This window comes from Thermobia domestica, chromosome 8 (assembly GCF_964235325.1).
Source record: "Thermobia domestica chromosome 8, izTheDome1.hap1.1, whole genome shotgun sequence".
NCBI lineage: Eukaryota > Metazoa > Arthropoda > Insecta > Zygentoma > Lepismatidae > Thermobia > Thermobia domestica.
The window spans coordinates 90,292,018-90,316,561 of NC_137461.1; the positions used below are offsets into that span (position 1 = coordinate 90,292,018).

At 36.7% G+C, this 24,544-nt stretch overlaps 1 protein-coding gene across 2 annotated transcripts in view; it reads left to right on the top strand.

The window, feature by feature from the left end:
- The window catches only part of LOC145693068 (eukaryotic translation initiation factor 4H-like), a 71,945-nt gene that overhangs the window by 38,074 nt on the left and 9,327 nt on the right, over window positions 1–24,544 (top strand). For both annotated transcript variants that reach the window (XM_081768739.1, XM_081768740.1), the window contains 2 exons: window positions 3,002–3,205; window positions 12,946–13,126. In XM_081768739.1, the coding sequence (XP_081624865.1) occupies window positions 3,002–3,205; window positions 12,946–13,100 (359 nt within the window). In that variant the 3' untranslated portion in view covers window positions 13,101–13,126. The remainder of the gene's footprint in view (window positions 1–3,001; window positions 3,206–12,945; window positions 13,127–24,544) is intronic.

Here is a 24,544-nt window from a genome sequence, read left to right on the forward strand (position 1 = left end):
AGGAAATGTAGTACTGAATGATACTGATCAACAGTCACAAAATCAAAATTTCTGGGGAAAATCATCGATTGCGTTTTCTGAAGAGAATATAACATTGGACGAAAAGTGGGTATTGGCTCATATTTTCCCAATATATAACATGCATAAACAATGGTTAAAGAAGGTCCGGTGGCGGGAAACTGCCGCTAAACAAGGGCAATTTTTAAACTAGGTGATTCTCTGCGTCTGGTGAGTTACGAGAGGACAGTTCACAAGAAGTTCGTTCCAGTTAACTATCCATCAATGTCAATCGGTAATCCGAATAACTGGTGTGGATGTATGACATTACTTGCCAAAAATACTCTATGCTTCGAGACCTTCTGCAGCAAGGCAACACAGAACCTCGTGCCTCTAGAACGACCTGGAATAAACTTCAGGAACTTAATGAAGTAGAACCGATGCCATATCCAACATTTAGTCCGGACCTCACACCCTCAGATTAGTTATTTTTCGTTCTAATTGATGACTTACTTCCTATTTTCGCGAAGCAACACCGAGGTGGAAGTTGCAGTGCAGGAGTTCTTCGCCTTGGTAGGCAAGAACTGGTATCAGCGTGGAATCGAAGAACTACCCGAAAAGTGGCTTTAGACGAACATCATAACCTCTAGTTTGTAGTTTGTGCAATAAGTTCTTTCGTTTTAACTTCACGCATGAAGTAAGTAACTGTCCCACCGTTGTATTGTCATACATGATTACCTACTGCAACGTGCATACACACACAAAGCATTAAGCTGTTAAACCACTGGTCAGTCTTAGTGAATTGTATGACAGTTCTTTGAGGTTCAAAATATTAAATTATTTATTTTTTCTCTCTCTCGCTTGAAAACGATTACAATAAGTGAAAACTTCTGCAAGTCAACGTATTTATCTTTGTTGTAGGTTACGTTTCATACTTACTACACTAAAATTGACTTGTTCTAACAACTATTGACCTTTATCAAAAGTAATACTCTACACCCTAATTTTTATATATATGTATAAATCTTTAGTGTAGGATGTTTCTCTCGATAGAGGTCTAGGTAGATTCCTCTCTTCATCCAGGTTATCGTAAATGTGTTACTGACAAATGACAGGACTCATACTGACCTTAAAAATCAGAGAAATGTTCCAGAATGTGCGAGAGTCAGGAAAGTTGCTATATTTCAGAAAGAATCAGGGGAAATGTAATTAGATTAGACGAAAGTATTCGGTGTTCGTATTATTCAAGTGATGTCAACAAGCACTAGAGCTGCTCACAGAAGATAAGATGGAACACCTCAAATAATGCAAGGAATCAATGCAAACTCAAAAAGATGATGATAAAAAGACTTGTAAAAGGATAATTTTTTTTTTAGAAATAAAGAAGCTAGAGAAGCACCGAAAGATCTTAAAACTTAAAACCTTGAAAGAACAAAGTAAGTCAAAAATTTAGATGCTATAGAAGAAGAGAATAAGATAGATTTGTTAGTTGTACATAATCAAAGAGAGAGACCAAATTATGATATATGTTTACTTGTTGGGGTTTATGAATATATTCAGAGTGCTGAAATACGAAGTTAGTGTGTAATTATTGTGATACAAATGTTTTTATTGTATTCTAAATACAGGAAGACAGTAAGAGTAATTATTTTTTCCAAGCTGTGTCATAAATCATAGTGTCACCGCTCAGAAAAAGAAATCTTATTTAGTCATAGAAATTCAGGAAAATCAATATCAGAATTTCAGTGTGAACCATGAATGACGTCATGCCTCCACAAGAAATTATAGGTTGGACTATCATTAAGGGCAGCTCAAACGATCGTTCTATTTAGAAGTTGCCCGGTTTGTTGTGATGACATCGGATGAGAAGGGGTGAAATCCTCTACCTAAACATGTGCACCACTGATGAATTATAGCAGTTACGAGTAGAAGTTGTGCGGAACAACCACCGGTCTTTCTTAGGCCTCCTATATGGCCACGGTGGAATTCGTTTAATTGCTCAGTAGGTGTTCGAGACAAGTAGGAAGTTCGCGATGTTAGACTCCCAAAGGGATGAGAAGAGGGCTTGAAGGTTTTCGGGCGTCCTCCATTATCTCGGATACTATTTGAAGTTGAAGTTTAAAATTTTGTTGAAATAATATCCCTGTATCATTCTGGTATTGCTCACAGACTGTGATCTGCACACAATTATAATGTCCGACAGGCTTTAGACAACTAGTAGCATCTTCTCTACAGACGGTACAATTAGCATGTATTTTACTAAGCATTCTGTAAGGCAAGTCAATTCCAATCGGACGATTCTTACGTGGTGGTCTTAAATGCGTTTTCACCAGTGTAGTTATGGTATGCTTACATGAACAAATATGGAGTTTCATATCACCCTGCTTTATTATGTCAAAAGTAATCTGTCTGATTAAAACTTCAGTTTATGATTACTAGTCGTTACATTATGAACCTGACGTTCTTGCAAGTACGGGTATAATTATTGGGTCATACTTGGAAATTAAATTACACTAACGTTAAAAATTACTGTTGGTGGATGAGTTAATGCAACTATTCCGCACATTTACTATAATCTCATTCAGAGTATTGTGTATATATTATTTGTGATGCAGTACATCCATGCCTCCCAGTGTCCCCACGGTTAAATCCTTGTGAATATTTCCCGTAGAGGACTTTTAAAGGATAAGGTTTGTTTTAGTAGAAAATTTGTGAGTCATACTCGTTACAAAAGGATGATGCGCGTTATTACAGAACACATATCATACACTTGTTAAATAATGTAAATATCACGCATACAGGCAGAACTTCAATGTGTGAAAATTCCATGAGTATTAATTTTTATTCCTGATTACTGCAATTTCGGAATTATTTGCTTTAATTAAATTTTATTTCTTTATTTTTTTAAGTTGGGACCTGAATGTTGGCATCCAACTGACTATTTAAAAAATTAATAAAATATTACATAGTTGATTCGTTTGTTAATATATGTGTTTGTGTGTAGGTGGTTTCAATGATCGTGGTAGCCGAGGTGGTCGAGGATTCCAAGAGCGCGGAAACCGTGGCAGTTACGGTCATTTTGAGGAACGGGGCGAGAGAGACTGGAACAGAGGTAGTCGAGGGGGTAACTTCGGCAACAGACCTCGTTCAGAAGGCAATAGAGGAGGAGAAAGGAGATTCGAAGAATTCAAAGATGTCCAACCTCCTGGTAAGTAAAAGAACCCATATTTAGCTTCAAGTATATTGTAATATTTTACTAATTTTGTAATTCTACTGTATGACAACATTTTCGCTAAATTATTTTTTTCTGTTTCTGATAAGAGTATGCTGCAAAACTCAGAAAGAAATCGCATGTGTCAGATTGTTTTTAGTGATATGAAGTCGAGTTTTGAAGAAAATATCTGTTTTCCACAACAGAATTAGATGTGCGGTTCTGCATAGATCAGCATCTTATGTCTGAAAATGGTCTTATGTCTGTCTTGGTTTCCCATTCATCTTGAATGCCATGTCAGAATCCGGGATCAGTCCTCAGATGAAGTCGCATCCATCCACTCATTATACTATCCCTGGTATCTTTCATAAAACTGTATATCTAGAAATATTTAATCCTGTTCCTCTGAACGTGTACCCATGTGTGATTTGAAAACATACTTTGTCCAACAAATCCCACTCCGTTAGTTTCAGTGTCTTGAAATCAACATTCAAAAAGTGAAGTGTGTGTTTCAGAGTAGTCCTCTTCCTGACTGATTTCGTTATCTGATTTCAGTGTTGAAACTCTCATAATGATTCCGTCGTGGAGAAGGAGAAACGAAGCTTCTCAGTATGTAATAGATCTGAGGGAGAATGGTGGATCTGGATATTCAAAGACGCTGATCATTTTATCCCTTTTATAATGGGATAAGTCAATAACGCAAATGTAGCAGTTATGTAGGAAGCTGTTGGTTCACGCCGGATTTGAGATACAGCAAACTTTATTTTCTGTTCTCTCCTTGGCACGAGGCTTCGAGAGTGAACTGCAACGCCCACATACAACATATGATCCCCATTCCTTGTCACCCACATGCACACCAAAATATGAATTGTAAGCTGACTAAAAGTTGTTGCCATTCTTGATTGTGTGCTTTACTATGTTGGGGAAAAGGAAAATGCCATACGCATTGTTAAACCATCTGGATTGTGTTTACAAGCATGAGAAGAAGCCAGATGTGATGAATGTGATAGTGTAATGTAAAATAAAACAGATTTTTACATTGATAAGCAATATATAATCTTAAAAGATTACCTCTGTTTGGACAACGTGTTAGGATTATATTGCAGAGGAATGAATACACGAAGGTAGAAATGCACAAAATATCATACATGTGATATTTTTCACCCGATAGAAGCACAAAATGTACTAAAACAGGCCAAAAGATTATTAGTTACATGGTGTCACCTAGGTTATAGTAAGGATTCTTAACTTTCCAAGGATAGGAGTAGCTAAATCATTCTCTGGAGATACACAAGATGCTTTCTGTAAATTTTCAAACTTCACTTTATTTGTTCTACAGGATCAACTATCAGATATTACCTTGACTTGTTTCTTCCTAACTCTCTAGCTCTCTTATATAGAGCAAAACCCCTATAATCCACGGAATTGGGTGGCAAGGGTACCGCGGATAACCCGAAAACAAAAGTTTAAAAATAAGGGCAAGCACACACACACAAATATTTCAGCATAAAAAACTATACTGTACAAGAAAAAATATAATAAAAACTTTTATAATGTGTACAGTACAGCAAATCATTCTTCCCAATTCCCATTTTTCATACTGTGCAACAGTCGGCTTTCCCTTATCAGAGTAGAGTTGCACTTCGAAACGTGCACTATTGTTGGAAATATTGACTTTTATAATGCAATTTATTTTTGTTTTGCTTGCAGAGTGTCAGTCCGCAGCGACTACTTATGAAAAATGATTGAGCGCGACTGCGGCAGGTTAAAAATTTGTGGCAATCGCGGATAATCGTGAGTTCACTGTATATCCATATTTGTAAGAAGGTGCTGAATTTGACTATTGGTTTATTTGATTTCCTACGTGAAATCGTGAACGATTGTTAATAACTAGAAGTTCGTCTTTTAGTACAATGTCGAACGGATTTACAGCAGAAGAGATGTATTGTAGACTTTAAAGATACGGGAGAAGAGTAAGAAGAACGTATTCCAAAAGAAGTTTTGGAATATGTGAACACCATTCACATAGTGCTAATAACAAATTATAGGAACCAAGTCCAATGGCAGAGATTAAGATATACTAATGCGATGTTTCACAACGACTAGATTCCATATTTTCATAGGAAAGAGCGCAGCATAATCAACGACGAAATGCACATACAGATTAAAGGGAGCACGGTGGCTCAGTGATAATATGCTTAGTGTGTTGGATAGGGATCCCTAGTTTGATCCCAAGTCATATGACTTCAGAAGGTTTTCTCGCTGGCCCTTTTTCCCACATTCCCATTCTACCAATTATACCATATTAATTTCATTAAACTCCGTTTCCATTAGCCGAAAGGACATAACTCTTCTCGCTGGTCGTGTGGCTAGGGTGTGTGCCTTTGGTGCATATGATCCCGGGTTGGGTTACCGTTGGAGAACACAAAAAAATAATTTCACACTCGTTTCTTTTTCATTAATCATCCGTCTCCTTTAGCCGTAAGGGGATAATCGTGGGACGTTAAATAAAAAGTTCAAGTTGTAAACACAAAAGAACAAAATAATGGAACTCGGTGACCAAGTGGCTAACACGTGATCTCGGGTTTAATCCACAGTTGGAGCACAAAGTTTCGAATGAGAAATTTCGGTAGTAAATCTCACTTCAAGCCGGGATGACAGACGTAACCATTCAATAAGACTTCCAATACTTATGCATAGCATAGTTTGAAAATTTAATAATTTACTCACCCAGTGGCTCCAGAAGAAAATCTGCATTACTCTTTCTGTTATTAGACAAACTGGTCCACTTTCTTTTTCATTGACCCCGCGGAGCGTAGTCGTTAACATACTCGCCTTCGGTACGAGCGATCCCGTGTTCGATTCCCGGTGGGGGACACTCGGTCGAAAAGATGTAACAACTTTCTTAGGCCAGTCATCCTCAGTAAGGTTTTATCCTCATTTACACCAGGCAAATGCCGGGATGGCACCTATCATAATAGTTCCAGGATGCTTCCTTTCTTCCTCTCCAATTCCCGGGTAGTGTGATCGCCAATGGACGTCATTCCTCATGTGTGTGACGGGCTGACATGCCGATGATGCCGAAATCCCTGAAATCTATTTCCTAATCATAATTCTGTCTCGTTCGTTGAAGTTTACGTATTAATAAATACTGTTTCTTTAAGTTAATTATGAACGATTTCACGTCCTGTATTTTTAGTTGCCTTGAGAACTGTTTTATTAGAAGATTGGTCATATTCACTACAAAAGTAATAGTAGTGCGGCTTAAGACATAAAAAACTGCATTTAGTGAAAGAATTATGGAACTTGGCACACTTATAGAGTAAGGCATGGGGAACATTTTAAGATACGGAGGCATTCGAAATTCGTTCTTGTTTGGTCGCCATCGTGGAAATCAATATGGCGTCCATGCGAAAGCACAAACTTTTACTTAAATAATAATATCTCCTCACAGAACTGCCCTAGAAACCACCTCCTTGCGTCAAAGTAGAGATAATGAAAGAGTTTAAACTCAGTACACGTTATTTGTACGGCCAACATATTTAAATATAGCAACTATTATCAGTAAATTTTAGTTGTACTCGTTACTGAATATTGCTATAATGGCAGTTAACTATGAAACTATCAGATTTGTACATTCACGTAGAAGTAAACATGATAGAGCATAATCTAGCCTTTCCAACGATGTCAGTAACTTTGCTCTATCTTCAAAATAAATGGAGCTAGTCGATTTTATGTGCAGTATTACAGGGTGTTGTACTTTGGAATCTTCAATTTCACACCAACATTTAATTATATTCTCAAGAAATTACGATAAATACTTCTTTCTCAAGTCAAATTAAAGAAAATGAATTTTCCAAAAATATCAGACTAGAAGAATATATTTGTTCGTTTAGTCGCATGCTACACTGATTTGTCTGCAGTTACAATGTACGGTGTACAACCCTTATATTAATAGAAAACTATTTTGAAATATTATTATTAGAAATTGTATTATATGAGACTTTTTTTAAAAAGTGAATAACGGAAGTTTGAAAGCGTCAAGTCACTTCAGGAGCAAGCTCCTGCACAATTTTTGCACATAAGCATATATAACAGTCCTTTCTTTTTGCACTTGTAAGCATTTTATTGGCATCCTTTCTTACAGCTGCACTTAATCAGTTCTCTTACTGCCTTAGAAATGTCCGGTTAAGTTGACCATTTTGGTGTTGGTTTCCCATCTAGCAAAATCCATCCCAATCTGGTAGAATATTAATGATGTTCATTGTGGCTTGTCGTCATATATGTCCACTTTGGTAAAATCTTCTTAAAATATGCAGCTTCAAAGCATCATCTGTTGGAGGAATGTTGAACATCGTTCTGTTGAAGGAAGTAAATTGTTGCTTTCGAGCCTCGTTTCCAGTTATTAAGTCACTCATCTGAGCATACCAGAGCACGGTATATCGTTGGAGTAGATCAAATACGTTGTCTGTGATTGTATCTTGAGGAAACGACAGAAACTCAAATGCTTCCAATACTTCAGGAAATGAATTCCATCGCTTCCACATGGTTGCTTTTTCACACCCAAGAAAAAAAAAAGAAAAAAAAAACGCATCCACTGAAAACGTAGAAACTGCGAAGTGCAGCTGACTTTCGTTCTCCAAGTTGTTCAGCAATAACATGCACATAGAAGAATATAGCCTCTTTTCCACTACCAAATTTTATGAACAACCGTTTTAGACCTTGACGTTTCAACTCGAAATAGTATATTGCCCAAACTAGGTAGGCCAAATGGATTATTGCCAAGGAACTGGCAAAACTACCTTAAAAATTCCGAAAATAATTCTGAACTATTTCCGTTCCTAGGAGAAGATATAGTAACTTTGAGGTACTTTTTAGACATGGAAGTAGTATCTACTCATGGTTCAGGAGTTATAACAAATCGCTCTTGCCTTCGCGAAAGTTCTCTTGAAGTTTGCAACCACGAAGAAGCCGATACCCGCATTATTTTGCCGTTCAGGATGCTCTATTTCATGGTAAACATGACATATGTAAAAGAACAGTTGACACTGATGTGATTTTGGCAATATCGTACTATTTCGAGTTGAAACGTCAAGGTCTTAAACGGTTGTCCATAAAATTTGGCAGTGGAGAACAGGCTAGATTCTTCTATGTGCATGTTATTGCTGAACAATTTGGAGAACGAAAGTCAGTTGCACTTTGCGGTTTCCACGCTTTCAGTGGATGCGACAGTTTTGCAACCATGTGGAAGCGATGGAATTCATTTCCTGAAGTATTGGAAGCATTTGAGTTTCTGTCGTTTCCTCAAGATACAATCACAGACAACGTATTTGATCTATTCCAACGATATACCGTGCTCTGGTATGCTCAGACGAGTGACTTAATAACTGGAAACGAGGCTCGAAAGCAACTATTTACTTCCTTCAACAGAACGATGTTCAATATTCTCCCAACAGCTGCTGCTTTGAAGCAGCATATTTTAAGAGCACTTTACCAAAGTGGTCACATTTGGGAACAAGCCATAATGAACATCATTAATACTCCACCACTACAAGATTGGGGATGGACCTTACTAGATGAGAAACCAACACCAAAATGGTCAACTTAACCGGAAATTTCTAAGGCAGTAAGAGAACTGATTAAGTGCAGCTGTAAGAAAGGATGCCAATAAAATGCTTACAAGTGCAAAAAGAAAGGACTGTTATATATGCTTATGTGCAAAAATTGTGCAGGAGCTTGCTCCTGAAGTGACTTGACGCTTTCAAACTTCCGTTATTCACTTTTTTAAAAAAAGTCTCATATAATACAATTTCTAATAATAATATTTCAAAATAGTTTTCTATTAATATAAGGGTTATACACCGTACATTGTAACTGCAGACAAATCAGTGTAGCATGCTACTAAACGAGCAAATATTTGGTCTAGGAATTAATTCGTGCGGGTGGACAAGAGATGGCGCAACGAACGGAGCGTCCCACAGTTCCGTGTATCCACACATGTGTTGCAAACCCCTGTCATCGCGTATCGTTCGTAGTATAGGGCAGTGGATTAAAGCGTCAACAACACCAGTTTGTAGTTAAGTGAACATGGCGCAATTTGTGCCTGATAAAGTGTTTTTGCGGGGTGTCCTGCTGCATTACTTTAACATGCAGAAAAGTGCGACTGAAAGTCATCGTATTTTGGTGGAAGTGTATGGTGACCATGCTCTAGCTGAGCGAACGTGTCAGAAGTGGTTTGCACGGTTTAGAAGTGGTGATTTCGGCTTGGCAGACCAAGAGCGAGCTGGACAGCCAAAAAAAATTTCAAGACGAAGAATTGACAGCATTGCTCGAGCAGGATTCGTGTCAAACGCAGGAACAACTTGCAGCAGCATTAGGCGTTGATCAAACAACAGTCTCCAAACGCTTGAAAGCCATGGGAATGATTCAAAAGATGTCACATTGGGTTCCACATGAATTGAAAGACAGAGACGTTGAAAGACGAAAAACCATCTGCGAATTGCTGCTTCAACGACAGAGCAGAAAGGGGTTTCTGCATCGAATTATTACGGGTGATGAGAAGTGGATCCATTACGAGAACCCTAAACGAAAAAAGGCCTGGGTGAAACCAGGTGAACCAGGTCCATCACAACCAAAACGAGATATTCACTGTGCAAAGGTTATGCTGTGCATATGGTGGGATATGAAAGGTGTGGTGTACTATGAGCTGCTGCAACCGGGTGAAACTATGAATGGAGAACGTTATCGACGACAATTAATGCGTTTGAAGCAAGCTCTGGCCAGAACACGACCAGAATGGGAGAACAGACATGATAAACTTATTGTTCAACATGATAACGCTCGCCCACATGTCGCAAAACCGGTCAAAACCTATTTAGAAAATGTCGGATGGGAAGTTTTACCCCACCCGCCGTATTCACCAGACGTTGCTCCTTCGGACTACTACTTGTTCGATTGCATGAACAACGATTTGATTGGACAGCGGTTTACTTCTTCAGAAGATATCGAAACATGGGTCTCTGACTGGATCGCTTCCAAGGATGAGGACTTCTTTCGCCACGGAATCCGTACATTGCCTGACAGATGGGCGAAAGTGGTGGCTAGCGATGGACAATATTTTTCTTAAGGTATTTATGTATTTTGTGTTTGTACTACAGCTTCAATGTGTGCGTACCAACCGCACGAATTAATTCCTAGACCAAATATATTCTGCTAGTCTGATATTTTTGGAAAATTCATTTTCTTTAATTTGACTTGAGAAAGAAGTATTTATCGTAATTCCTCGAGAACATAATTACACGTTAGTGTGAAATTGAAGATTCCAAAGCACAACACCCTGTAATACTGCACATAAAATCGATTTATTTTGAAGATACTAGCTCCATTTATTTTGAAGATAGAGCAAAGATACTGACATCGTTGGAAAGGCTAGATTATGCTCTGTCATGTTTACCTCTACGTAAATGTACAAATCTGATAGTTTTAAAGTTATTTGTCATTATAGCAATATTCAGTAACGAGTACAACTAAAGTTTACTGGTAACAGTAGCTATATTTAAATATGTTGGCCGTACAAATAACATGTACTAAGTTTAAATTCTTAAATCTTTAATTATCTTTAATTTGACGCAAGAAGAAGGTTTCTAGGACAGTTCTATGAGGAGATATTATTATTTAAGTAAAAGTCTGTGCCTTCGCGTGGACGCCATATTGATTTCCAAGATGGCGGCCAAACAAGCACGAATGTCGAATGCTTCCACATCTTAAAATGTTTCCCATGGCTTACTCTACAAGTGTACCAAGTTTCATAATTCTTTCACTAAATGCAGTTTTCCTTTGATTTTCCGGGTTAAGCCGCCCTGCTATAAAGATTTATCTCTTAGTAAACGTGAACTTTTACTTTAATCGCCAACAGGATTCCCAAGGAAATTTGAGAAAGTTAGGGAATTTGATTTTTCTCGGAAATTATTGAAAAGTTCTTTAAATTCAAGGAAATAAAGTTGTCATTCTCGATAATGAAGGTAACTGTGAAGTAATAAAATTTGGAATTTAGAGATCATACAATATACAATATAGATTATAAGTTGTAGATGCATTAAGTTATATGAAGGTGTGTGGTGTCATGATTTGTAGTTAAGAGTCTTAACTCTGAAATCAATTGAACTATATTATCTTGCATCCCTTAATGCAAACTGAATGTGGCGTCTCTGACCTTCTAAACGGAGACATACGTCTTTTTAATCGAATTCAAAGAAAGGACGAGCTTCTCAGTTCGACCCGTTTATATATTGTGAAGTGACCCATAGTAAGCATGTATTTCTATATTGTCATTACAAATGTTACCAATAAATGTCAAACTAGTTTTCCTTGCTTGCTAAAATACATTCCTTTCCGCCTAGCGAAGAAACTTCCTCGTTCACTGCACGCAAAAGTCGTCGCTTTTTGTTTAAACAAAACCATAAGGGACGCTTTTACAAGGAGTATTCATTATAAAAATTTAATAAAAGTTACATTAAAAAAAATTAAAAATGATCCATCTCCATATCTTTTATAACCATTCTAAAAGTTCAATACCGCAGAAACACTTTGGCAAACATAAAAAACTACGTTCATCACAGATTTAAATCAACGCCCCTAGCAGTTGAACAAAATTTAGTTCCAGTTGTCAACTAGCTCCAATTTCTCCAGTTACCATCCAAAAAGTAAAAGTAAAAGTTTTTTTTAAAAAAGAAGTCACTTATTCCAAACGACAAAAACTATGCGTCATACAAAAGTTACACAAGCTAGTGCTCATCCTTTATTCTCATAACCTTGCTCTTTTCACCCCACCTTTCAAACTATTTTCTTCTTCTTTTTACAAAATTAAATCATTTAAATTTTATTGATTGGGTTGGGGCATGTTCTCCCACAATTTCCGGCCGATCAGCTGTTGGGCACATCGTCGGATAACATACAAGCTTTGTTGACGATAAAAATATAATAAAAACTTTTTTTTTCACCGTTTCAGTATTGGTGAATGTCTACAGTGGGTAGCAGAAATCCACAAATCAACCCCTCCCAGGAAGCTGTCGCTTCTATCTTCATCGTTTCATTGATTGTGCTCAACTGATATTGTTCTCAAGCCCAGGACCCAGTATAGCCAGTAATGTATCGGGACATTACAACAGTTGAAACATCGTTCGGGAGGGCCAGTCAAAGTCGGATATTTTTATCTTGGACAACTTTCTGTAGTATATTAGCATATCCTGTTATTTAAGATGCAGATGCGAAAGGAAAACTAACAATCAAATTTACCTTCACTTCTTTTTTTTTTAAAGTGTAACGTCTTGTGATTATGCACTGAGAACAAGAGAGACGGTGATGGTGGAATGAGGAAAGTAGGAGGAAACGGGAAGGCCCCAAGGAAAGCCACGCACACGATGTTTGTCCACCTCAAAGCTCACTTGGCGGGAGCTGGGATCGAACCAGGGATACCACCGTCAGAGATGAGCATTCTACCACTGAGCCACCTCGTTTTGTTTTAAAAATAGAGTACTTAAAGAGCAATAGAATAGTTTTTGCATGTTTTCTTGTCGCGCAAATGTACATCATAGGTTTTGTTGCTTCAAAATCATACTTTAAGACAGCAAATGTTAGTGTGGGTATGTAATTGTGCGATTTGAGAACTTAATCAAGAACAATGAATAATTTGGTGTTTCATTTATATTACGAAACTAAATTGTTTTTGTCATTTTCAGCGAATGCATCTAATCGACCCAAATTGCAGCTCAAACCACGAACTGTAAAAGAACCGATAAACGCATTGGCGGAGACCAGTCAGTCTCAAAAAATATTCGGAGGAGCCAAACCGCGAGAGGAGAACTTAAACTTAAAGGATACCCCTAACTCGTAAAATATGAGTGACCATTGTAAATGCAGGTAAGCATTATTTTCCCTATTCGTAGTTTTATGCAAGAAAAAAAGTATAATGTGGTAAATTACTGAAAATTCTTTTTTCAACAAATGATGACCACATTTCTGGTTGTCATCGTTTGGCTGAGCTTACAAGAAAGTTGAGTACGATTTTTATCTATTGAACATCAGTAAAGAAAGGAAATTAACCTTAAGTAACTTTAGTTAAAAATGTTTTCTTAACAATGTGCAAATTATGAACTGTTTCTGTGTCATGGCCGCCATAATCAACTAATTTAACATATGACAGAAATATTGATGTTTGCTATATTGATGGTTGGCAGCTATGACATATAAACAATTCGTCACTTTTCGTAATGTTAAAAGAATATTTTTTACACCAATTAAGGTTAGATTCTTTTCTTTGTTGTATACTAGAACTAACATTGTGGTTATATTGTTAGTGTTTGTTAGTGTACGTGCTATGGTGCGGAACATCCAGATTTGATTTTTCAGTAGGAGCTCATGTGGTTAGGATTCCACGTTAAACTGTTGATCCAGGCCTCATATAAGCTTGGTGCCCTATTAAACTAAGCAGCCAAATTTGTACGTAAGCTGCTGAAAATGTTTCTGCAAACTACTACTAATAATAGTGGCGCTGGTGTTCCGATATTATAAAATTCCGAAGAATAGACATTTCTATGTGTAAATCATTTTTGATTAATTGTTTAAGGCTACTAGTTTATTCTTTACAGCAGTTTAAAGTAGTAATTCTGTGTGAGAAATTGAAATTTTTCTTGAACACTTTCGGACTTTTTTTTTTGAAAAAAAAAAAAAAAAAATCAAATATGGTTTAACACCGAAACAATGCATCGAGCTACTTCATTTGGCTTTTGGGGATAAAGCATAATCTAATAGGAGTGTGTACAACTGGTTTTTCGAATTCCAGTGTGGTTGCATATTTGTCAGTAATGAATTCCGTGAAAGTCGTCCACCCCCATCCGTTGTTGCCAATAAAGTTGATATGCGTTAAATGATTGAAAGAGATCGGCATGTGACATACCACGAGATTCAGGCATTTTTGAACATTGATATTAAAGCAATACATACGGATTTGCATGGTCACCTGAAAGTACAAAAACTTTCAAGCCGTTGGATCCCACATAACGTGACCGAAGCTCGAAAACAGCTTCTGTCAGTTGGTGTAAAGGAATGTTCAGAAACTTAATCCGAAGTGAGTCAGATTTGGTGTACTACATCGTTATAACTATCCACACGTTACATTTTATAACTATGCACACGAGCTCGAAATTTAACTGTGTGGTGTTTCAAAGTGAACCGAAACCAATAAATGTTAGTTTGAGGAGTGCCTCCAAGCTAATAATTGCTTGTTTCTTCGGTTTATACCGGATGTGTGCCAAATATACTTTAGAAGATGGAAGAACTGTAAATGCTTGATACAACAATTTGTTTCCTAGAGGTAATCAATGAATTGCGTAAAACTAATCCAAATCGTCGCATCTTTCATCATCACTACGATGCCAGTTCTTAATGAGCCTACCAGACTGTTTTTTCCCGTGTAAAAATGTCGAATTAATAACTCATTATTCGTACTCACTTGATTTAATACCTAATGACTTTTTTTTTTTTTTGGTTCCCATACAAGAAAAATAAGATGCATGGTGAGCGATTTGTGTCACCTGATACAACTGTTAACGCATTCCGAATATCGGTTTCTGCGGTATTTCTTCAAACTGCTGTAAAAAGTGAACGAATAAACTTAAATAAACGATCAAAGATAATTTAAACATAGAAAAGCGTATTCTTCCGATTTCTATAATAGTGGAACACTAGCGGCACTGTCAATAATTGTTTGCAGAAACTTTTCCAGTAGCCCTTGTATACTAGTAGAAGTGTCCATTCTTTGCATGGGCTGAATGGTAATGTGAAACACAGAAAACGTTACGTAAAAGTACAGGTTTAGAGTTAACTGGGAAAGAAAAACGTAGATAGGCAAGAACGATTAACTGCTTCTGAGTTAAAAATAGAACATAAGCTTTGTCATAAACTTGAAATTTAAACTGGTACACTGCGGAATATTTTATACCAATATATGTCATGATACTTTTGTTGAATTTCTTCGGTATAATTCGTACAGAAGATGCCCATTCATTATCTAACGAAAAGTGTGAAATTATTCTCCATGTGTCATCAGGCTTTAGCAAATCGTCTTACTCTAACAAAACTAAATTAAGTTTTTCAAGAAGAGTAGTTGATATGAGGGATCCTTGAATATGCAATGCTGAAGACTGCAACAGAGACAATTTATCAATATATAGCTTTGGATTTAATACAAACTAGATATTCAGAACACTGTTATAGAAAACATTATCTAAATAGGTATTTTTCCTGCAGTTACCTAAAAGTGCGCTAAGACAACAATATGGATTTTTATATGGGTCGGATATATAAACTGGTAAATAAACATTCGGCTTTATATGTTACATTTAACCGATAAACCGTATTTGGTACCCTTTCCTATATACTAACCTCGTAGATAGTAGTCGCATTTAACGATAAAACATTTATTTATGACTAGTTAGTGGTGCCCTGCGCTGTAAAAATGAACGAAACTTTTGAGTTCAGGATTTTATTTACCCTTGAAAAGATGTATCCCCAACCAATAAGAGTAATTAAAATTCTTCAGCCTCCAAAGACAGTCATGTTATTTTCATGAATATTGGATTTGTCTATGATCAGTTTCAGGTCCAAAGAATGGTAGTAAGTTTTAAGTATCGGACGAAACACGCGTTATACTATGTGAAAACCGGAGAATTTGTACAAAATTTATTACGAATCATTTTTGAAACTGGCGGAACTGAACATTTTTGAAACTGGCAGAAGTGGTATGTTCACTTTCTGATCGATTTCAACCGCGAGCAGTTGAGATCATTCACAAACGTTAAGGGAGATACATTATATGAAAATAGAATAAATATTATGAGAATTACTGTTAAAAATTATTTTCGCATAATGTTTATGTGAGGAAATTTTCATGTAGGAACTAAAAATTTATCCCCCTTACTCTTGGTCGTTTTCAGCCCCAAATAGTGGGTATGATCGGCAAGGCCTAACGAAAGTATACAGCTTCGAAATCGAATAATTGTTAACAAAATTATACTGGGAAATTGTTTTGCTCTTACATAAGGTACAGATACATAGGAATTTAACGGAAACACCTGGAGTTGGAAACGAATTAGACGTCTGGATTGACAACAGTTAGGTAGCGACAGCAGTGCCGGCTGTTGGAGGTAGTGGTAAAGGAAATTCCGTGCTACGTAAGGAGCAGTAGAACGGAAGTGTGCAATTAACTGAGTAGACGGTGATTATGTAAAATTGTCCATCTGTTTTAATTTTTTTTTAATGTTGGCGCTCGATTATTTGGTGTGAAGTTGACGAAAGTGACAAGTATGTTACGAGGAACAATGTCCGAGGTGATGACGGACTACAAAACTCACGGCAAAATTATTTCGGCGAATAGTTACAATGGTAGGAAGAAAAACCTTAGTGACAGTTCCTGCAGAGCATTCAAGAAGGTTATCATTTAGAACCGTCGTGTGACTGAGGTTCAAGTGACGAAGAAACTTAAACACCTCCCACAGCCTGTGTCGACTCAGTCCGATGTGAGTTACATGTAGAGATGCAAAAAAGCCGGCTTTTTGGGGAAAAAACGGAAATTTTGGCTTTTTTATTTTCATGATTTTTCTGTCTAAATAGCTTTCTTATAGTATACTCTATAGTTAAATAAGATTTCATGACGTAAATGCCACATTTTCGCTCTGGAATTAACCATCATGATGGATGGAACACATGTTTTATGAATTAAGTAAACATAAAGTACGTAGTATTTCAGGGCAAGTTTAGAGGCTATTTAATTTTATTTTAACTTCTGAGCTACGGTGTCGATATTTTTTTCTCCTCTAGATCATTTTTAATCGTCCGTGTTTCATTTCTTTAGTACTCTATCATCTAGCACATAAGTTAAACTTGTGTTTTTCAATATATCCGTTAGAGCGTACCTCACATTTCTCTTATACTGTAGCTGTGCACTGATCTTGCAATAATCTTCCGGATACAACGTTGAATACCATTTTATACAAATAATCAGTAGCGGATTTAGAAAAGTATTTTGGGAGGGATTTCTCTGATTAATGTTGTTTTTTTTCAAAAAGTCCCTAAATTTATTTGAGAGGAGTTTGAAGTTCATGAGTACAGGGATAACTAATATTTCGTTTCGTTTGTATATTCAGCAATAATCTTCCTTGCAACCTTGAAGATCATTTTATACTGATAACCACTGGCGGGTTTAGAAAAGTATTTTGGGAGGGGTTTGTTTTTCTTATTAATGTTAAGTTTTTCTAAAAATTCTTAATTTTTATTTGTGGGAGAACTTGAAGTTTGAGTAAATGCTTAACTACTATTTCGTTTGTTTTACAAATTCCATAATTTCGGGGAGCAGAATTCAGTCCGAAAGACACCCCCACTCTGTCCCCCTTCACAAATTCAACATCACCGGTAATTAGTAATAACAACGATTTTAAAACAACAACAAAGAAAGTCGGCCAGGACACAGTACACGCAATATCTCTACATTCACAGATGGAATTAAGAGAAACTTTTGCCAGAATGGTCGAATGCGGGATTGAATCCCAAACTGCCCGATAGAAGCGCAAAAGCTAACCACTCACTCATGTTTGTTCAGGGTGTCTACTGGTCATGAAAGTCATGAAAAAGTCCTTTATTTACCCAACTGGTCATGAAAATCTGAAATCTCAGAGTACATTTTTATACTTCATACTTTTATACCTCATACTGCATGTACTGAAACAGTTGTATCAGGTCAGTAATTGTGAGAATTTCCCCCACCAGTTAGTGCTGGCTAACTGGTACTTTACTGTCTTCCTAACTGCTCCTCATTTCATCTTCTAGTCTCTGTAATATAGTAACAACTTTTTACTGTCCAACTTTATGATCTGCTATTTCTTTACTTCTAAGAAATGTAAATTGTGTACTTTTGGACCTTTAGACTTATGCAAATAATATTATTCGTTTGAGTTTGCAGATTTTAAATTTGATGATCTATTTTTTTTAAAACGAATTTCTTTTATAATTTCTTTTGTCTTTGGGCAGTTCTCTGAGTGCTTAATTTTAGACAAATTTCTGCTAGATGGATAATTATACTCAGAATTAAAACTTCAAATACAGTATAGAGTGATTAACTGGTAAGAGCAGGCCCGTATTTAGGTAAGTGCTATTCTGTGCTCGAGCACAAGGCGGCAGAATTTTAGATTCTTTCTTTAAGATTCACAATAAGTGATATTTAAGACTAGCAACCCGCATAGTTCCGATGCACCACTGATGGTAGGGGTTTATTATTACTAATGGTAAATTTTTATCGCCATGGTCATGAAAATTTGAAAAAAAAAAGGTCATGAAAAGTCATGAAAAAGTCATGAATTTACTTTCTGGTATTCCAGTAGACACCCTGTTGTTGTGCTTGACTTAACCCTTTTAAATTCCGGCTTTTAAAAGTAAATTATAGACTTTCAGTCAAGTGGATACTGCATCATCCCTATTTATCGTAGGATCATGGTTCATATCTCGTTTTTTTTTTTTTTTTTTTTTTTTTTTTTTTTTTTTTTTTTTTCACAATAGAGTAACCTTTTAAACGGCACCATTCACATTTCCCTATCATGTCCCTGAGGAGGGAAATTTTGAGAGAAATCGTGATTTTTCTCTGAATTTTGTTTTTTAAATTTTGAGCCTTTCTGGACCCCTGTGTTAACGCAGAGATCTGAAAATCAACTGAAAGATACTAAGGGGCGTACTAAATGTGTGTACAAAATTCCAAGCTTCTATCTTGAATAGAAAGGACGGGAAAAATATTTACCAATGATCCCCACAATGCCCCAGATTATCGCAAAAGACCCTGATCTCGGGTTTAAAAAAATCCTGAGATACCACTATTTATCCTAGGGTCATGTTGTTATCTCATTCTCCTCAGAATAGAACAGCCTTTCAAACAGTACGATTCACATGTCTCCATCATGTACCTGAGGTGGAAAAATCGCGAAAAAAGGGATTTTTTGTTAAAATATCTATTTTTCTTTCCTTTTTGCCCCTTTGAACCTCTCCTGTGTTAACGCAGAGATCTAAAAAAAATCTGATGAATACTACTCCGTAGACTGAATGTTTGTGCAAAATTTTAATCTCCTAGGTGCAAAGTAAGCCCGCCAAAAAATAATATACCCACAATACCCCAGACTCCCGTATAAAAGAGAATGGCAGGTAAAAATTTCCTGAGACATCCCCATTTATCCTAGGATCATGTTCGTTCATCATCTTCAGAATAGAACTGCCTTTAAAACGGTACCATTCACATGTTTCCATCATGTATCTGAGGCGTGAAAATAGCGAAAAAAAGAGATTTTTTGGTAAAGAAAAATATAACTTTTCATTACTCTTTGGCCTACGGGCCCTCCCCCCTTCCCCAGTGTTAATACAGAGATGTGAAAAGAATCTGATAAATACCACTCGGTAGACTGATGTTTGTGCAAAATTTATATCTTCTAGGTGCAAAAGTTAGCCTGCACGTAACATGTTCTACAATGACTAGACTTGAAGAAGAAAAAAGTTTTTTTTTTTTTTTTTTTTTAAATCGAAGACACTACTTTAGTATCCAAAAGTAAATACTAAAACTCCAAAGTTTTTTAAGTAATGATATGTTCCATTTCGTAATGATATGTTGAATGCCTCTTATTGAACCTTCAGGACTGGGTAAATCGTGATGGTGGTGTTATATTCTAGAGCTGTGGTTTTATATTCAACCGGGGGTACACGAAGATGTTTCTAGGGGTACGTAATCCTTAAATAATCATATTTCCAATATTTATTGAATGGTCATAGTTGGAATTTTTTTTCTTTAATGGACGATTTTCAAGATGACGTCACGCGTGTCGAATATTTCCAAGTAATCGGTTAACATTTATTGCATGGAATCTCATTAGTGACGCTTACTGGTCACGTTAGTGCCCATGATTATGTCGTCATTTTAGGAGATCATATGGATCCTATGGTCTAGATGTTGTTGCGGGCAACGATGCGCTCATTCGCAAAGCTACGACCATTGCGGTTACGTTTGAGTAACATCGGGAAGAACTTGAAACATCTTCAGTGGCATGCATAATCCCCGAATCTCAACATAATTGTCTTATCTCTGGTTCGTTTTGGAGACGCAAACCTGGCGGAGATTTCCGCCTCCATTCTCTCTCACGCAACTGAATGATGCACTGCACGCGGAATGGTGTAATATTCTCCGCGTCCGCACCGTTCACGACCGTTCTATTTGCTACTGTTCACGACCTCTTATGACTCGATTCCACGTCGCGGGGCCCCGATGGCTTAGTGGTAGAGCGTTCATCTCTGGTTCGTGTCAATCCTAGCTCACGCCAAGTGAGCTTTGTGGTAGAAGAACAGTGTGTGTGTGGGTGTTCTCAAAGTTTTTCCGTTTCTTCCTGCTTTCTTCATTCCACCATTTCATTCATTCTTATCGTCACCGTCCCACTTAATCTACACGGCATAACCATGGCACGGGAAAGTTTCATTTCATTTTTTCATTCACGTCGCATCAGACCTGTACTGTGTGAAAGGTAACCATTAATCTGGTAAGTCCCACTTTTCTTGGGTGTTCACATTAAAGTGGTAAATATGTGTATATATGCAGACTTGCAGCATAGTGTGAGTCTCCACGCTTATATCTAAAGAATAGGAGGCACATATCAGCTTTCAATAAAATTAGATAAATATTATGGAAGTTATTATGTAACAGACAGACACATATACAAACGACGATTTAATCGGTTGTAGAAGCTCGCTTCACTTGTTAAAAAAATAATAAAAAAAATACTTAAGTAATTTTTCACAAAGTGTTACGTCTTTGCATACCTCAAGTTCCGTAGTTCTTGAAAATTCATGTGACTTTCATAGGTTTTGAATGGAAAATGAGAAAGAAGAAGCAATATTTGGTTTGTAGATGCAAGTTTATTTTTGACTTTTGAATGTAGATGCTACGATAAAAATAAAGCCAGAAAAGAGAAAAAGTGTTACCAGGAATTGTTTAAAGTGCTGTTTAGCTCAATTAAAATTACTGTTAGCGACATGGTGATTCTCACTAAGGATTGAAAACGAGGTTAATATTCAGAAATTACGGAACTTGAGGCAGATTGTGTAAGAAAATGTGTGGCCTGCATCCTGAAACTAATTTTTAAATATTATTGTACTTTGTGAGAGTGCGAGAGCGTATAACTTTGAAATTGTAGTATTGGGTAGAGGAATAATTCATTAGCAGTTTATTATTATTATTATTATTTAAAATTGCGCGCAGAAAGAAAATGCATTGGAAAACCGTTGTATGTTATTTAAAAGAGAATTTCTTGCTTATTTATTTTTATTGGTTTTCGTGTCTTTTCCTAGTATTAAAATGGAATATCAAATAATAATAATAATAATAATAATAATAATAAAACAGTATTGTTGACACTATTTGCTCTTTGCATTTAATTGAAGTATTAAGATCCGCGAATCTGCTTGTGATATTCATTCTATGTATGGAAGAGGTACTAGACCAAGGTCTCAAGGTACCTCCCGCCAGTGGTTTTCGCGCTTCAAAAATGACAATTTTTGCCCCAAGGACGGATCATACACCGATTAATCAATTTATATATACCTAGGTGTATATATATTATATGAGTTGTTAAAAAATTCTAAGCCTACATATGAACGGAGCACCAGAGAGTTAATGGATGGTGTTACTTTTCTGCATAGTCCCTTGACAAGTCCAGATTTCGGCCATCGATGTTCAAGTGTGTTAATGCCGCTGAAAAAAAAAAATGTTGAAGGCATGTAAAATTTTATCTACGGCATGCATGACGTCATCGTCTGTGTCAAAATGAGTACCTTCCAACTTCTTTTTGAGTGAAAAGAAATGAGAGTCAGAAGGTGCCAAATCAGGCGAATAAGATTGATGGGGGATCAATCCGTAACCGCAATCGTTAATTGCTGCCATTGCGCTGACTGACTTGTGGCTAGGGGCATTGTCCTGATGGAGAAGCACACCTGCTGTCAGTTTCCCACGACGCTTCTGCTGAATATTGTCACCAGCAGCAGTAGAAGACTTGCATAGTACTCCTCAGTCACTGTTCTCCTCTTTGGAAGATAATACACCATCACTATCCCTTCCGAATCCCAGAAAACTGTAGCCATTACTTTTCCAGCTGAGGGCACTGACTTTTCCTTCTTCGGTGAGGGGAGAGGGTGTTTCCATTGCTTGGAACTTTGTTTGAACTCTGGTTGGTAATGGGGGCCCAGGTCTCATCTACTGTTATGAATCGAGTGCGAAAGGTGACTGGGCTTGTACGGAAGAGATGAAAATTGTCCCTTGAAATGTTGCGTTTGGTGAGCTTTGTGATCATGTGTCAAAAGTTTTGGCACCCAACTCGCGGAAACCTTACTTATTTCCAGATGTTAGGTGATAAGTCGGCCAACGCGTTTAGAAGATAAGTCCACTGTCTCAGCAATCTGCCTGATGGTCATTCGACTATCATTCATGATGATTTCATGCACTTTGTCAGTGTTCTTTTGAGTTAGTGCTTCCACAAGGTCTTTTAATCAAGTATCATCTTCAATAGAAGTTCTCTCTCGGCGTGGATCTCCTGCAACTTTAAACCTTTCTTATGGAGATATTCAATAACAGCTTTCGCCTTCAATTTCTCCATTTGGTCACACTTTGTTCACTCTTTCGTCTTTCTGGACCCTTAACAACAAAATAAAAGTCAACATTAATACCAAACTTAGTATAATATCATAGGAAGGTTCAATAAATACGGCCTAAAAGTATTTCTTGGTTAGGCTTAGAATATTTATAACATGTTTTTAGTTATTGTGTATAAGTAGGAGTTCCATGCATTTTATTTCAAATTTAAAAAAAAAAGAAATACTGAATCCTTAGGAGGCACAGAAGACACTAAAAATCCTGAACTTTGAAATCAAAAATGACTCTTTTTTCAGCAATTATTGATTATATATTGATTATGGATTATATATAAAATAACGAGTTTTATGTCAAAAGTTTTGAGGAACGTACAAAAAGACATTTAAGAAAAATAGATTGGTCAATGGATACACATTGTTGTTTGCTACAGATTATATTATTATAATTTTGTTTGTTTCAGTTTTCGATAAGTTATTTATATCAGTTCCTTCTAGACAGAGACTATACTTTACGTATATGCAATTAATTTTTACTATTTTATCCAAATTTTACGAAACTTTGTAGGTGTCCAGAGTGCTTTCCTCATAGTAATACTTTTTTTCCATCTTGGAATCCAACTTCTGAAGCAGTCCTTCAGTTCACTGGAGAGAGACCGTCGATTTCTGCACTAAAAGCTTGTACCACCTACTCCTCATAATCAAACTTTTTAAGCTCTTCCTTAAGTTTTGAAAGATAAACTAATTGCATGGAGCCAGATCTGATGAATCGATATAATATAGGGATAGTTCCTATTCATTTTCAATCAAAAACTCAAGTATACGAGCAGTTGCCGTTTGTCGCCTTGCGTTGTCAGTAGCAGAATGTACTGTGCCGTGCTTTTCTTAACCCGTTGTGGAATTCCTTAAAATCTAGGGAAGGTAAACTGTTGTATAGCAAATTGTATTTTATTTTAACATGAACTTGTTTTATTAAACCTAAACCCGAGGGAATAAATGATAATAACTACCATCTCACGCATATTCCGTGGACGTCAAACCTTCTGCGGTTTACTTGGTTCGTCATTCCAAGCTGTCGGCTGACTGTTGTTTTTAGGATCAAAGGGATACCGACATATACCCAAGACCAATTCACATTGCAATTTTTCATCAAACTTGTCCAGTACAAACCCGCAACGATGCATTCTTTCTTGTTTTCACGCCTTGATCAACAGGTGTAGCATCGAGCTGGAAGCGTACATGTTTTAAAGGTATCGTTTTTACGCCTTGATGAACAGGTGTAGCATCAGGCTGGGAGCGTACATGTTTTAAAGGTATAATCAGCTTCCTCTCCCATTAAAGAAAGAAGAAGAAGAAAAAGAACTTTTAACATATTGCAAAAATCAAAGAAATTCCCTTTACTTTTCTAGTAAATACAAAATGCTGCTTAGTAAACTAGGTATTCCTTGCTCAGTTTTGTCACTCTAACGCCCAACTCTGTCATAATTTATTTGAAGACGTGCTTTGACATGGGAACATATCAACAGCATGAACTATTTTATAAAATACTATTTTCTGAATTCAAAGTAATTACGCAGGTAAATTTTATTAGTACTCGTTGATTTTCGCGCGTTCAGTGGT